The sequence below is a fragment of the Panicum hallii genome, chromosome 5 (assembly GCF_002211085.1).
Source record: "Panicum hallii strain FIL2 chromosome 5, PHallii_v3.1, whole genome shotgun sequence".
NCBI classification, from domain to species: Eukaryota; Viridiplantae; Streptophyta; class Magnoliopsida; order Poales; family Poaceae; genus Panicum; species Panicum hallii.
In genome coordinates, this window is record NC_038046.1 from 12114986 (window position 1) to 12130120 (window position 15135).

The 15135-nt window shown below is 47.5% G+C and overlaps 2 protein-coding genes and 1 pseudogene across 2 annotated transcripts in view; all 3 read right to left on the reverse strand.

The window, feature by feature from the left end:
• The window catches only part of LOC112892424 (LEAF RUST 10 DISEASE-RESISTANCE LOCUS RECEPTOR-LIKE PROTEIN KINASE-like 2.5), a 40283-nt gene extending 34111 nt beyond the window's left edge, over positions 1–6172 (reverse strand). Inside the window, exons 1-3 of the mRNA XM_025959596.1 lie at positions 4462–6172; positions 976–1002; positions 6–528 (exon numbers count right to left, since the gene is read on the reverse strand). Coding sequence (XP_025815381.1) covers positions 6–528; positions 976–1002; positions 4462–5242 — 1331 coding nt within the window. The 5' untranslated portion in view covers positions 5243–6172. The remainder of the gene's footprint in view (positions 1–5; positions 529–975; positions 1003–4461) is intronic.
• Positions 6173–8532: 2360 nt separating this feature from the next.
• Positions 8533–10001, reverse strand: LOC112892425 (LEAF RUST 10 DISEASE-RESISTANCE LOCUS RECEPTOR-LIKE PROTEIN KINASE-like 2.7). The gene is made up of 2 exons (XM_025959597.1): positions 9134–10001; positions 8533–8549 (listed from the first exon to the last, which is right to left on the reverse strand). Exons 1-2 carry the CDS (start codon positions 9999–10001, stop codon positions 8533–8535), a joined length of 885 nt encoding a protein of 294 aa, XP_025815382.1.
• Positions 10002–11137: 1136 nt separating this feature from the next.
• LOC112892426 lies at positions 11138–14690 on the reverse strand (annotated as a pseudogene).
• Between the last annotated feature and the right edge of the window lie 445 nt (positions 14691–15135).

Here is a 15135-nt window from a genome sequence, read left to right on the forward strand (position 1 = left end):
GATACTCAAGTCCTCTAGCAATGCCAATTGCTATGTCAAATAATTTTTCCCAACTTAGTGTATTTTCACTGTTGATATTATTGCTGAAGGCATACCTTTCAAGTGAACCATTCGGCATGTACTCGTAAATTAGAGCCCTTTTGGATCCTTCCAAACAAAATCCTAAAAATGTAACAACATTGACATGAGACGTTCTGCTAATGCTAGCCACCTCATTCATAAATTCCTCCCCATCACCCTTGGTGTCCTTTAGCATCTTAACTGCCACCTGGCAGCCATTAGAGAGGTCACCTTTGTATACAGCACCAAATCCACCTTGGCCTAACTTCACAGCAAAAGATTTTGTCATTCTCTTTACATCTGCATAACGGTACCTTTTCGGATGTAGGCTCCCGTTCTTTTGTAAAAAGGACTCAATCCTTGGTTCATTCTTCGATTTAAAGGGCAGCAAACCATATTTGCAAGTTAAGAAGACCACGGGAATAAGTAGACACAGAAATAAAAGGCCCGATGTGCTTGCAACAATTTCTGCATCATAATAACAAGACATCACAAGTGAATCCGTTTTGTGAAGCGTTCGAGAAATTCATTTTGCAAAGTCAGTAGAGAAACATACAAGTTTACGTTCCAAAGAAAGGATGAAATTCTTCTACACTGTTCACTCATTTTGCAAAGCATAATGCATATATCACTAGTAGGTAGGGAACTCATAAATTTATTTTTCAAAGGGAGCATAAAAATTTTCACCATTGTTGTCACTAACAGTTGATTCCAAAATGATATATTTCTGAGAACTATGGATGTTAAAAATATGCATGCCAATAATTCGCTATATTCATTTATTCTTCTGTTCTAGACTAAATGAAGATGGGTGCAGATTATATAGGCACATATAAAGCAGGTTTAGGAACAGGCCAGCATACAAATAAGTAAAGGAAAAACACTGAGAATGAAGCCAAGATAGATGTTTCTTACCCATTCTAGTTCTCTTATTACCATGTCCTGCAATTACATAAGCAAAGAAACATATAAGTGTACACAAATTGCATAATTAAACATTTACAAAGCTAACAAAATTCTACCATACCAAAAAGCCTATTCCTAGGTGATCAATACAACAAGAACCGTGTTGGATCAACAGAAAAAAGGAAAATGGACAGCCTCTTCTAGAAAAAATAGACAATTGACATTAATATTGGACATGTACATAGATAGCAGGGGATCCATTGGTAGGTGCCATTCACTATCATGAATGCGCTCTAGTCACCTATAGCCGCCATTCATCTCTGCATTTGTCCTTTTAGGACTCATGGTCCAAGTTCGCTGATTGACGTATGCAAAAGAATTGATTGCGAGTCGCGATAGACATTTTATATAACTTTACCAGAAAATTTGCCATTTCCAAACACTGTAGTACTTCTAGGTAACACACTTCTTGCTAATGCAAGGTTCCAGTAAGGAAAAATGCGAGTCCAGATACCTAACTGAGACAGGTGGGCAGATTTTATTTAAGTTTACTTGAAAATAGTTTTATGTTCATCAAGAAAAATTCTCCTAGAAAAGGAGCTTTGTGGCAATGGAGTCTAAGGAGGCCCGTGCGTGTCCTGTTCGGCGGCCAGGAGACGGCCGCGGGCGTGGGCGCGCCAGGAGGCGGCTTGAGCGCCTGGTTGGTGGCTCTGCGCGTACCTTGTTGGCGGCCAGCGGGCGCGGGAGCGCGCCATAAGGCGGCTTGAGCGCCAGGAGCAGGGCGCGGGCGCGGGGAGCGCCCCTGGAAGGTGGGTCGCAGATATGCGCCTGGGCGGCCGCTCGCGCGCAGGCGCGACTAGAAGCCCCGAGGGTTGAACCAGGATAAGAGATGTTATTTATTCTTTCTTGTGTTTTGTTTTGAAGAAATTGAAACTCGATTGGGATGCACACAAGAAACCGTTTGCATTTATACATTTTGATTCCATCTTGATTAACATAGGATGGACCCTAAATGTGTGACAAATTGATACCGAGCCATTGTATGTGAGATATTTATGTCATTTGTCTGAATTGTCAATCATTCGTCATCCAGTGAACCGTTTGTAAATCATTATTTTTGTTAATTATTTTTATTTCAGTAAGCCATTTATGTTAGTGTGAATGTCAAAATTTTAAGTAAATATGAGATAGCAATGGCAGGCGAGGGAACTATAGCCAAAAAGAGGTAAAAGAGTCATTTCCATGGCAAGTTATCTACAATATAACAGTTTCAATGGCATTGAGAGCAGTGTAAATTTCAAATAATAGCACACAAAGAAAATGTGAAAATTTTTAATGGCACATAAGGGAGTGGATCAAATTTCAATGGCATACAACCATACAGGGAATTGGTTTTTAAAATTTTTCACACCTCATAACTGCCACTACTTGAAATTTGCACTCCCTTCCGTACCATTTCCATCACAAGCCGTTAAATTTGGCTCACTGACTGCATGGGCCCACAGCTGCATACCGTTAAATTTATTTCTTCCTCATCGATTGGTACAAGCTCCTGAGCATACTCAGCCACCTCCCTGCCTCGACGCGCTCTCCCCGCGGCCGTGAGCTCGCCCGCCATCGCATGCTCTCCGTGCTGCGGCGCGATAGACTGCCGATGAGCGCTCGGTACCGGCCGGCCTCGGTGCCCCATCGGTTGCCTCTACTTGGTGTAGACCCCTCTCCCGTCGCCTATGACTGTTGTGCGGCCGCCGGCGCACACCTGTCGCTGCCCGTCGTCGGGCTCGGGCGTCCGCCAGTAATGGTATAGACTACTTATGCTAAGTACATTACCTATATGTACTTGGGCTGGTATTTCTGTCGGGCAGAGCCCAAACCGGCCCAGAACGTGCTGAGTTGTCACCCATCCGTCTACCCAAATCCGAATGGTGCCATGCAGGTTTAATTTAGGGTTAGTTGCATGTAAGTATCTCTGGCGGGTGCTTGCATGCAAATAAATTTGGCCAATTTAATGGCGCAAGTAAGGCTAAATAAAGGGCAAATTAGACTTTTAATCTCTCTCTCTCTCTCTCTCCCATATTTTCTTACACAACAATATAACATTAGCTTTTCCAAAGCGTCATATATTTCGAAACGGAGGGAGTAATAATAGCAAATATGGGTATTTTAGATATATATTTAAGGGTCTTTTTACAAATATAATGGTAGACATGGACAATTTAGAAGCAAAGTAGGTCCAATAGCTATTGTTAGCAACACTTGTTTGAGTCTCGATAATTAATGGTAGCATATTTGTTTTTGGATCATTTCAAAGTTTTATCTATTTTTCTAGCATGCCTCATAAGAATTAACGTGAAGCTCTAAAGGGGTCTTTAATTACTACTCCTTTGTCCCTGAATATAAGATGTACGGAGTACTAGTATACTACTTTGTTTACGACATATGAAATAATAGGTTAGGTTCTTAAAAAAAGCGAGCTGGTCCTAAACCTCCGTTTCTCTGAACAAGTCTCCTTCACTCAGCATGTCAGTGGCGACTGGTGAAGGTGACATTTCAGTATGAACGGAACAACCTTTCAAGACACACCACACCAATCCAACCAATCACCAATGTGAGCTCATCCCTCGATCCGCTGAATTCTTCTGAAATCCAGCCCTGTAGAAGATCATGGGAGGCGTCTCTGAGTCCAATCCACTGAACTGGCCGCTGAAGTCTCAGTACCACCAAAGACCAAACCAAACGTAACAGGCAACGGCGTACTGGCCAGTGCGATGCTGTGATCCATTCAACACGGGGTTGAAGGACCAAGGGGGCTGTCGAGGGCTCGACGCGTACGTTGGGCCATCGACAGATAAGAGCAGCTGCCATGGAACGAAACCAGCAGCTAACCTTGCGAGCCTTCTAAGTCTCCTAGTACTTTGCCAGTTTCTCGTTCTGAAAGGTGTTACGAATGGCGTGTTGTTTAGTGCTCCGATCCCCCCAGTCGTCTTCCTGAGCACATGTACCTGACTTCAGGTTGCCCGTGCTCAGTCCTATGTCCTAGCTACTGTAACTTGACTACTCAGCAGTAACTTGGTCTGCCGTATACTTTGCCGTCCAGTTGTTCATCTGATGTCACTGTGACAGACCACTAGATAACACTTGACCACAGCTTCTGGTTTTCACGGAAACGGCAGTTGGGTGCCATCGCACATGTAATTTTCAAACAGAGGTCCTGTCCAGTCCAGGCAACAGCTGAGCGCGGCGCACCAAACTGCTAAAGGAACAGCTGCTTATAAAATATGTAAAATTCGGACATCTAGGCTACCTTTGCCTCCATCTGATCTCACCTTTATCGCTACTCGACAAGTTTGTTGCAGCACAAGATAAAAAAAAAAAGACAGACAGAAGACTGCGTGCGAAACCTCAATGAACGACGGACAACCCACATTCGGAAACCCAAACCACGCAGAAAATCCAAGAAAAGCATTGCGGGGGGAAGCGGAGGCACACACGTACCGCAACGCGCCGTGGCCGGGCCGCCGTCGCAGTAGCAGGTGAAGTTCATGCCGCCGATGGTTTGGTTGTGCCGGTAGCTGCAGCATCCGCCGGAGCGCTCGCACCCGTCGCACAGCTGGGAGTGGGTGTCGTAGTTCAGCTCGAACCCACCCTGCAGCAGCTCACGGAAACCGAACGATCCGTTCCCCGGAGGCGGACCAGGCGCACCCGCAATTGCCTTCTTGTGCACATCGAACACCGGCGCCACCACCACCTCCTCGCACTCGTACTCGTACGCCTCGGCTCCCGTGATCCAGCCGTCCTGCAGCGCGTACGACCTCTTGCCGTCCTGCCGGCACCCGGTCAGCTCCACAGCGGATGACCGGGAAATGTTCTTCTTGCAGTTATAGAAAAAGGTGACGTTGGAGACGGACTGCGTGAGCTGCAGCCAGGAGCTCGCGTAGTCGATGGTGAGGTTGACACGGAGGCGCGGGCAGCCGACGACGGCGTACTCGTCGACGACGGCGGCGTCGGAGACGACGACGGTGTGCGCCGTGTAGTTGATGCTGAACACTCGGTACCGGTGGGACTTGACGGGGAGGATCAGCGTGGCGTTGCGCTCGCAGACAAGGTCGAGCCCAGGGTAGCCGCAGTGGGACGCGGAGGAGTCGAGCCTGAACGGGTACTGGACGACCAGGCCGGCCCAGGTGACGACCTCGCTGCACGAAGGAGGGAGGGCGTCGGCTACGGCGAGGAGGAGGAGCAGGGCGGGGAGCAGGAGGTGGAGGAGCAGAGGAGCCATCGCGCGCGTGGTGTGAATGGGAAGCGGAGGGAGAGACCATGGGGGTTGTGCTGGACTGCTGGTTTACTCGGCGTCGGCGAGGTGCGGGTGCGTGAGAGTCAAGTGAGGGAGTTAGGTTGACATCGACCAGTTCCTCGATTCGATGTGGAAATTTCGAGCCACGAATGGACCGCCGAGGGGACAGCCGGCTGCTGACGATGGGGCCTTGGCACGGCACGTCGTCCTTGCATCTCCCGTTATTCATGGGGGGTGGCGATCGAGTTTCAGCTGCCGGCTTTGCTGCAGCTGAGTAGTCACTATGCTATAACATTTTACAGGAAGGTCTTTTCTAGATTTTGGTTGGACCGGGCCAAGAAATAAGGTCTTTTCTAGATCCCTGCATAGAGTTATGAATTTATGGGAGTGATAGGCCAGCCCATAGTAGATGTTTGGAAGTGTAAAGTTCCTTTAAAGATCCAAATTGTCACAAATGTTTGTTTCCAATTTTTTTCTGACAAATGCTTTTAACATTTTTGCAAAACTTTTTGTATAATTTTTCAAATATTTTTGTGTGTTCCTGTTTCTTCAACTTTTGCTCCTTTTGTCCTTAAATTTTGATTCCATTTTTTTCTTTGGAAAATTTTCTCCTAGAAATTTGGTTTCCTAATATTTATCTTTAGATTTTTCACCACTTTTTCTGTTCTGAATACTTTTCATCTTTTATATTTGTTGGAATATATTTAGATTTTTTGTCTTTTTTTTCTTACCAAATTTGTTGGAATTATAGTCACTAGCACAGTGCCCGTGCATTGCTCTTTCACTCCATGTACAGCCATGTTGTGGCCGCGTGACATATTGATTGTTCAGATTCTGATTGGGATTCCAATTAATTTGTCCGGTTCTAATTAGATTTCAGATTAATTTGTTCGTGTTCCGATTGGAATTCCAATTTACGGACCAAGGAATCATTGCATGCTTTAGAAATAGTAGACAAGTGCGATCTTGTTTAATTAATCTTATGGTAAGAAATATGATGGTGTAATGGGAATTTAATTTAGATACCTGGTTAGGAATGTGTAGCTTTTTGAATTCCACTTTTGACCAGGACTCCCACTGAATCTAAATATATTTCCTCTAAACGTTGTTTTCAACAATTTGCACATTAATATTATGAGTCTTGATCCAGAAATCAATTTGCACATCCTTTGGTACAATTTTGACGCCCAGCGGACCATAACACCCTCCTGGCGCCGCAGCGTTGATATTCACTGGCCATTCTACTACCTTGCCCGTTCACCGCCACCGGATATAGATCCTGCAGCTCACCGAGCAGTTGGACCTAACAAAGCAGCCCAGGTGAGCCCGCCTTGCCTTCTCGCCACCATGGCTGCTCACCTACCATTTCTCCCCGTCCTCCTCTTCATCTTCCTCGCCGTCCACGTCCCCGCCTCCCATGGCGGCCCTGCTCCACCCCTGAACACCGACGACACTTCCATGTGCCCGGAATCGTCCAGGTGCGGCGACGTATCCATCAAATACCCCTTCTTCCTCTCCAACACAGTCAGATACATCGCCGATCGCAATTACGACACACCCTACGCTTGAGACTACACCGACCTGGAGATCTCCTGCGAGGGCGACGGGCCGACCGGGACGCCGGTCATCCGCCTCGGCAACGAGAGCTACACCGTTCTCAACATCTCCTACCAGAATAAAACCATTGTTCCGGCGGATAGCGACGTGCTCCGCCTGGCCGCGGGTGCCCTGCGGTCAACCACAACGTCAGCTTCGGCGAGGTGTGGCTGCGCTACAGCACCAGCTCCAACGGCAACCTCACCTTCTTCCTCGGCTGCGATCCCGCGCTGCCTGGGTTGGACATGTACCGAATCGACTGCAACGGGTTGAAGAGTCCGTTTGGCGATGGAGGAGCTTCGTTCGTGCCGACACCTGATGATCATGGTAAAGCTAGCCCAAGAGCACGAGTTGGCCGCGTACTTCAAGAACCTCTCCGTGCCGGTGAGGAGCGAGGTTCTGATGGTGATGGCAAAGGAACAGGACCAACTTATGAAGCGGCTAGACCGTGTTTCATCCCTTTCAAAAAAAGGCTGTGTTTCACATGTTCGGCATGTATTAGTAGTAGTTTAGGCAATTAGGTAGTAACCTGACTCTTGTTTCAGAGTTCAGACTGAAGCTAGGACAGTTTGGTTTTCTGCTCTACAAGACGCTGTGGATGGCCGCAGGCCGCCTGATGAATCTTGTTCATGAAAAAGAACAAGGGGTGTAATTCCTATCGCATGAGGAAAGGAAATAGGAGCCGGATTTTCGACCTTTTCTACCTACCCACGCAGTATTTTGTCGGGCAAACCAACTAGTACTTGCGGACTCGGCCAAGTCAAACGTGCGCGCCGTTGGTAAGGTGAAAGCAGCAGGAACAGAGGCTAGGAGATGCAAATTTAGAGGGAAAAGTACAGTTTCACTCTCAAACTATCGTAAAAATTAGATTTTCAAATTTCAACTGCAAAACCAGATAAAAATCATGCAACTGTCGAAACCGGACAATCCAACAGAAACCATCCAACATAGTGCCAATAGATAGGTTGCATTTCTAGAAAACTTTTGATACCCATTTCATATTTTTTTGATTTAAAATAAATTACTTATAATTTTTTAGTTTAAATTTGAATATTATTTTTAGTTCAAATTTATCCGATTTCGACAATTGAATGGCTTTTGTTGTCCGATCTTATATAGTTGAAGGTTGAAAATTGAACGTTTAAGATATGGTTCGAAGATATGGTTCCAGAACGTAAACTGATTTATTTTTCCAAATTCAGAAAGCAGGAGAGAAAAGAGAACTGAAGCAGCAGCAAAGTCAGCATGCAACCGATCGCGTGGTCTGATCACTGGCGATCCCAGAAGTGAGGGAGTGAAATCGAAGGATCAAATGTGAATAGCTTTTTACTTAAATAATCTAGAAGATATTTGGGTTATATGTTCCTACGTGGTCAGCAACTACAGTACACTAAACAGCAGGGACCCAGTCCGCGCTGTTTTATAAACCACTGAAATCAAAGTGAACTTTTCTTCAAAGAAAAAAAGAAATCAAAGTGAACATAAATCATGCTTTCACTTTCTCGCAAAGGAAAATAAAACGCAAGCATACTTTCCCATACGGGCTCCAACCCCGGAAACACGTCTTTGGATAGACCAAAAGGTTCAACGCGCAGCAACTTTATATGACGGTCTCTGCTCTGTCGACCAGTTTTGCCGTCTCACTCCTTTTTTTTTTGAAAAATAGGCAAGTTTTGCTGTCACTCCAGCAAAGAGCCTGCAGGAACGAAACCATCACGTGTTCCAGACGTGCAAGAAAGAAAAAATCGTCTGTTTGCTAGAGCCACCCAATGCTAACTCTCCACTCGACGACGCAAACCAGGTCTCGGGGCGTTCAGTATCCGCCTATCCGGGTTCTTGTTCCACACTGAAAAGCAGGGACGGTACGGTCCTCTGCTCTACGAAATGGTATGGAGCACGGCAGGGGGCGAGGCAGATTTGGACAGAAGAAGAGAAGGGGGCGAAAGGCTGTAAACCATCCTTGTCGACCGATGAAGACATGAACCGGAATTTTTCATTTTTGTATCTATCTTGGCACTAGTTCTGCAGGCAAACCCAGGTACCCAACGAATTTTAGACTAGGCCATCAGGCCAACCTTTCGCCATTATCTCGAGGCAAGCAGCAATGAAGAGGAGCAGTGAACTGAAGGACGCGCGCACAACGGCGACAGGGCACAAGGACAAGGAGGCTAGCTACGAGATGAAAATCACTGATGCAACCGGAAATCTGGAGATGCGTGTGGTGTGGTGATTGCAAAAAATGGAGCGAGTCAAATCGAACGATCAGTTTTGGAAACTTACTTCTTGGTCTGCAATCCGGGTGGCCCACCTTGGCGTTGGAGCACAAGCAGCCCGTGAATTCCCTCTTCTGGCTGTAGGCGCACTTCCCGCCGCCCTGCTCGCACAAATCACACTGATCCGTTGTTGCTCGGTTCCATTCCAACTCGAACCCGTACCAAAGCACCTCAGCGTATCCGCCCGTCACAAGCACGGACTGGTTCCTTGCCATCAGAACCTCGCTCCTCACTGGCACGGAGACGACTTCCTTGCAACGCCCATCCTGATCCAGCGCGTGCTCTTTGGCTTTATCATGATCGTCAGGTGTAAAGACGAAGGAAGCTCCATCGGCATACGGGCTCTTGAGGTTGCAGCCGATCTCGTATGTGACCAGGTCAGGCGGCGGCACCTCATCATGACCGCGTGTTGAGTAGCAGTTGAAGTAGAAGGTGAGGTTGTCGTTGGAGCTGGTGTTGTGCAGCCACATCTTGTTGAAGCTGACGCCGTGGCGGACTGCGGGGCAGCTGCCGCCGAGGAGCACGTCGCTGTCCGCCAGGATGATGGTTTTGCTGTCGTAGTCGATGTTCAGAATGGTGTACTTGTCACCGCCGAGAAAGATAACCGGCGTCCCGGTCGGACCCTCGTCCTGGCAGAAGATCTCCAGGTCGGTGTAGCCGCAGGAGTAGGATGTATTGTAATCGGTGATGTTTCTGGTTGTGCTGGAGAGGTAGAAGGGATATCTGATAGATACGTTGCCGCAGCTGGACGATTCCGGGCACATGGAACCGTCGTAGGTGGTCGGGAGCGGAGCAGGGTCGCCATGGGCGGCGGCGATATGGACGGCGAGGAAGACGAAGAGGAGGACGGGGAAGCGTGGTAGGCGAGCAGCCATGGTGGCGAGAAGAGTGCAGTCAACTTCCGTGTTGTAGCCGGGACAAGAGGACTGCTAAATGCTAATGGAAATCCGCCCGAGCGGTAGGGTCGTTTTCAGCCGATTGCGTTGATTTTCATTGTAGAGACAAAAATCGAACCAATGGTGCAAACCAGTGCACGTCTGCTGGGCCCGACGCCGTCCAATTTTGTTTGAGACGATCGCTTTGTATTGGCACCGGCACCCGGCAGGAGACCAGACTCTGGTTGACGTTGACTCCCAGGCCCAGCACGCAAGACCTCGAGGGGCGACTCGCGATTACGCGGAAAGAACGTCCTCACACAGGAACACGTCCACCGCGTGATTTTCGCTTCGAAAAGTGTGATCAAACAGAAGCTACATAGAGCAAACAAAAATCTCCGCAAACCAAGAGAGAGAGAGAGAGAGAGAGAGAGAGAGAGAGAGATAACGCGCAATCTCAGCAAATAATGAGCATTCCACATCCTCTGAAGTCTAGCGAACAGAAAGAGAACCGATGCACCCACGTACCGCCTCTTGGCACCAACTCAGCTCCACGGCGGAGGACAAGGACGACGCGTTCTTCATGCAGTCGTAGAGGGAAGTGATGTCGTTGGAGTGGGAGACCGTGAGCCGCAGCCACGAGCTGTCGGTGTCGATGGTGAGGTTCATGTGGCGGAGGCGCGGGCAGCCGGGCGCGTGCTCGTCGGTGTCGGCGGCGGAGACGACGACGGTGGGCGTATCGTAGTCGATGCGGAACACTCTGTAGCGGTGGGACTTGACGGGGAGGACCAGCGTGCCGTCGTCCTCGCTGACGAGGCCGAGACCCGGGTAGCCGCAGTCGGACCGACGTCGAGGTGTTGAGCCAGAACGGGTACTGGACGACGTGGCCGGCGCAGGTGACGACCTCGCTGCACGGAGGAGGAGGGCGCGTTGGCTACGGCGTGGAGCAGAGCAGCAGGACGGAGGAGGACGACTGGACGACTCAAAAAAAACAACTGAGCGAGCGGTAGCGTTCGAGGCCCACGGCCCGGTTCGATCCCAGCCCACAGCCAAGTGGCCCACGGCCCACGCAAAACTAAAAAGATGGATCTGGTGATCTGGTCAATGCCCTTCTTCCTTCCGGTCGCCGCCGCCACGCGTACGTCTCTCCCCTCTCGAGTGACCGCGCCGCTCTCGCCGGGGGAGCCTGCCACCCACCAGGCCACCACCCTGGTCTGCGCGATCCGGTGGATCTGGAGGCAGCGAGCGTAGCCATATGTTGTGAGCTACCCGGGCATCGGAGTTAGGCACTCAGGCGGAGCCGCGGAGGCAAACATCGATCGACGCAGGCTGCACCGCTACGGCCCAAGGCCATTGCAGCCATCTGAAACCTGAGCAGGGGCTGCATTGGCCTATCTTGGCCACTCTGACTTCGGTAAGCTCTGGCTCTCAAACCTAGTCCGCAATAGTCAGTACGAGTATTTTTCATCACATGAAAAGTGTCTTTGCTAATGTATTTCGTTGGGATTTAAACTGACCCAAGGACTGAATCTGTAACTCATTTGCCCAATCATATTAATACAAGTGCAAAGAAGTGAGACCATACTTGTAGCTAGTCTGATGTAGTAATACCATCATAAGATGCTATATGAGCACCCAAGGTCAGCAATTAATATATTAGGTCCATCTCTGTTTACAGACCTAAAGTAATATTTCAAGGCCTTAATTTTTTCAATACACCAAAAATTTGCAGTTGACTAGTTGAGCAAACTGGTATCAGTGAGCAGCATTTTATTGGGAACATATCGATGCATATCAACTCAAGAACACTCTTGGTGGCAGTTCCAGATTACTCGTGAAGCCTTCCAGCATCTCTACAACTCTAGTCATGGTTGGCCGATCAGTTGGAATCATCTGTATACACCACAGACCTACTACTATCATCTTTCTCACGAGCTCTATGATGTCGCCATTAATCTCAGAAGCACAAGCACTGATACAATAGTCATCCAAACTCTCATAAAGCCACTGAGGGAAATACTGGCTACTAGATTCACTATGTGCACTGATATTCTTGTCCCTTGCACTAACCATCTCAAGCACCATCATTCCATAGCTGTAGACATCAGACCTGCTACTTACTGTTCCAAATTGCTTTGAGTACACTCGGGGGCAATGTATCCGATTGTCCCTCTTGCACCACCAATAGAGATAGCGCTCTCTTTATTCAGGCATAGCTTGGCCAGTCTAGAATCATATACCTTAGGGCAGAAATTACTCAATCCTTGGTTCGTTCTTCGATTTAAAAGGTAGGAAACCATATTTGTGAGTCAAGAAGAACACAAGACACAGAAATAGAAGGGCCGACGTGCTTGCAACAATATCTGTATCACAACAAGACATCACAAGTAAATCTATTTTCCGAAGCGTTCTAGAAATTCATTTTAGAAACTCAGTAGAGAAACACATAAGTTTATGTTCCAAAGGAAGGGTAAAAACTCTTCGCTACTGTTCAGCAATTTGTGAAACGCTCAAAAAATCCATTTTGCAAAGCATAATGCACAAATCACCAGTTGGTTGGAAAACTCGTAGGTTTATTTTCCGAGAGGAAGGATAAAATTCTTTGCCATTGTTGTCACTCGGCAGTGGGCATCAAAATAATATATTTGAGAGAATATGGATTTTAAAATATGGCATGGCAATAATTAGCTATATGTCTTTGCTTGGCTCTTTTACACTAAAATGAAGATGGGTGCAGATTATATAGACACATGTAAAACAGGCTTGGCAACAGATTAGTGTACGAATAAACAAAGGAAAAACACTTAGTCTGTTCCCAAGATAGAGGTTACTTACCAATTCTTGTTTTCCTATTACTACGCCCTGCAATTACATAAGCAAAGAAGCACATAAGTGTACAGAAATTGCATTTTAAGCTAACAATATTCTACCATACCAAAAAGCAGATTACATGGCTTCATTAAAAGCCAGGTGACCGGTACAAGAAGAACCATGTTAGATCATAAACGCACAAGGAAAATGGGCTGTAGTTTCAAGCTTTTTCTATAGAAAGATTTGGCAATTGATACTAATATTGAACATGTACATAGATAGTAGGGAATCCATTGGCAGGTTGTTGCCGATCACTGCCATGAACTCACTCTAGTTACCTATAGTTTTTTTTTAAAAAAAAAAGTAAACTAGTCACCTATAGTTATCAGCTCTGTGTTTGTCCTCTTAGGACTCAAATGATCCAATTCGGTTGATTGATGTAAGCAAAAAAAATTGCTTGTGAGTTGTGACAGACAGTTCATATAATTTCACCAGCAACTTTGTCATTTCTAAATATCGTAGTACTTCTATATAACATACTTCTTACTAATTCAAGGATCCACCCAAAAAAAACCTGCAAGTCTAGATACCTAAGTGAGACAAGTTGGCAAATTTTACTCAAGTTTTCTTCAAATCAGTTTTGTGTTCATCAAAACAAGTTCCCTAAAAAAGGATCTTTATTGCAGTGTCTAAGATGGCAATGGCTGATCAGTAAGATGAAAATTACTGATGCAACCGGAAATCTCGAGTGTTTGTAGTGACTCCAAAAACGAAGGGAATCAAATTGAAGGATCGTTTTGAGGGGCTTACTTGGTCTACAGCTCGGGTGGCCCACCTTGCTGTTGGAGTGGGAGCACAAGCAGCCCAGGAATTGCCTGTACTGGTTGAAGAGCACTTCCCACCGGACTGCTCGCAGGGGTGACACTCCTCCGTCGGAAGCCAGACCAGCTCGAACCCCTGCCTAAGCACGTCCCCATATCCGCCGCTTCATAAGTTGGTCCTGTTCCTTGCTATCACCATCAGAACCTCGCTCCTCACCGGCACGGAGAGGTTCTTGAAGTACGCGGCCAACTCGTGCTCTTGGGCTAGCTTTACCATGATCATCAGGTGTCGGCACGAACGAAGCTCCTCCATCGCCAAACGGACTCTTCAACCCGTTGCAGTCGATTCGGTACGTGTCCAACCCAGCTAGCGCGGGATCGCAGCCGAGGAAGAAGGTGAGGTTGCCGTTGGAGCTGGTGCTGTAGCGCAGCCACACCTCGCTGAAGCTGACGTTGTGGCTGACCTGCGGCCAGGGCGGAGCATGTCGCTATCCGCCAGAACAATGGTTTTATTCTCGTAGGAGATGTTGAGAACGGTGTAGCTCTCGCTGCCGAGGCGGATGACCCGCGTCCCGGTCGGCCCGTCGCCCTCGCAGGAGATCTCCAGGTCGGTGTAGCCACAGACGTAGGGTGTGTCGTAATTGCGATTGGCGATGTATCTGACTGTGTTGGAGAGGAAGAAGGGGTATTTGATGGATACGTCGCCGCACCTGGACGATTCCGGGCACATGGAAGCGTCGTAGGTGGTCAGGGGCGGAGCAGGGTCGCCATGGGAGGCGGGGACGTGGACGGCGAGGAAGACGAAGAGGAGGACGGGGAGAAATGGTAGGTGAGCAGCCATGGTGGCGAGAAGGCAAGGCGGGCTCACCTGGGCTGCTTTGTTAGGTCTAACTGCTCGGTGAGCTGCTGGATCTATATCCGGTGGCGGTTGTTGCGGTTCACTGGCAAGGTAGTAGAATGGCCAGTGAATATCAACGCTGCCGTGCAAGGAGGGTGTTATGGTCCGCTGGGCGTCAAAATTGTACCAAAGGATCATGTCAGCTCCGTTGTTTATTGGTTTCTGGATCAAGACTCATAATATTAATGTGCAAATTGGTGAAAACAACATTTAGAGGAAATATATTTGGATTCAGTGGGAGTCCCGGTCAAAAGTGGAATTCAAAAAGCTACACTTTCCTTTCCTAACCAAGTATCTAAATTAAATTCCGATTACACCATTATATTTTTTACTATAAGATTAACAAAACAAGATCGCACTTCTCTACTATTTCTAAAGCATGCAATGATTTCTTGATCTGTAAATTGGAATTCTAATCGGAATCCAAACAAATTAATCAGAAATCTAATTGGAACCCGGATAAATTAAGTGGAATCCCAATCGAAATCCGAACAATCAATGTGTCACGCAGCCACAACACGGCTGTACATGGAGTCAACCACAACACGGCTGTACATGGAAGTAAAGAGCAGGCACTGTGCTAGTAATTATAATTCCAACAAAC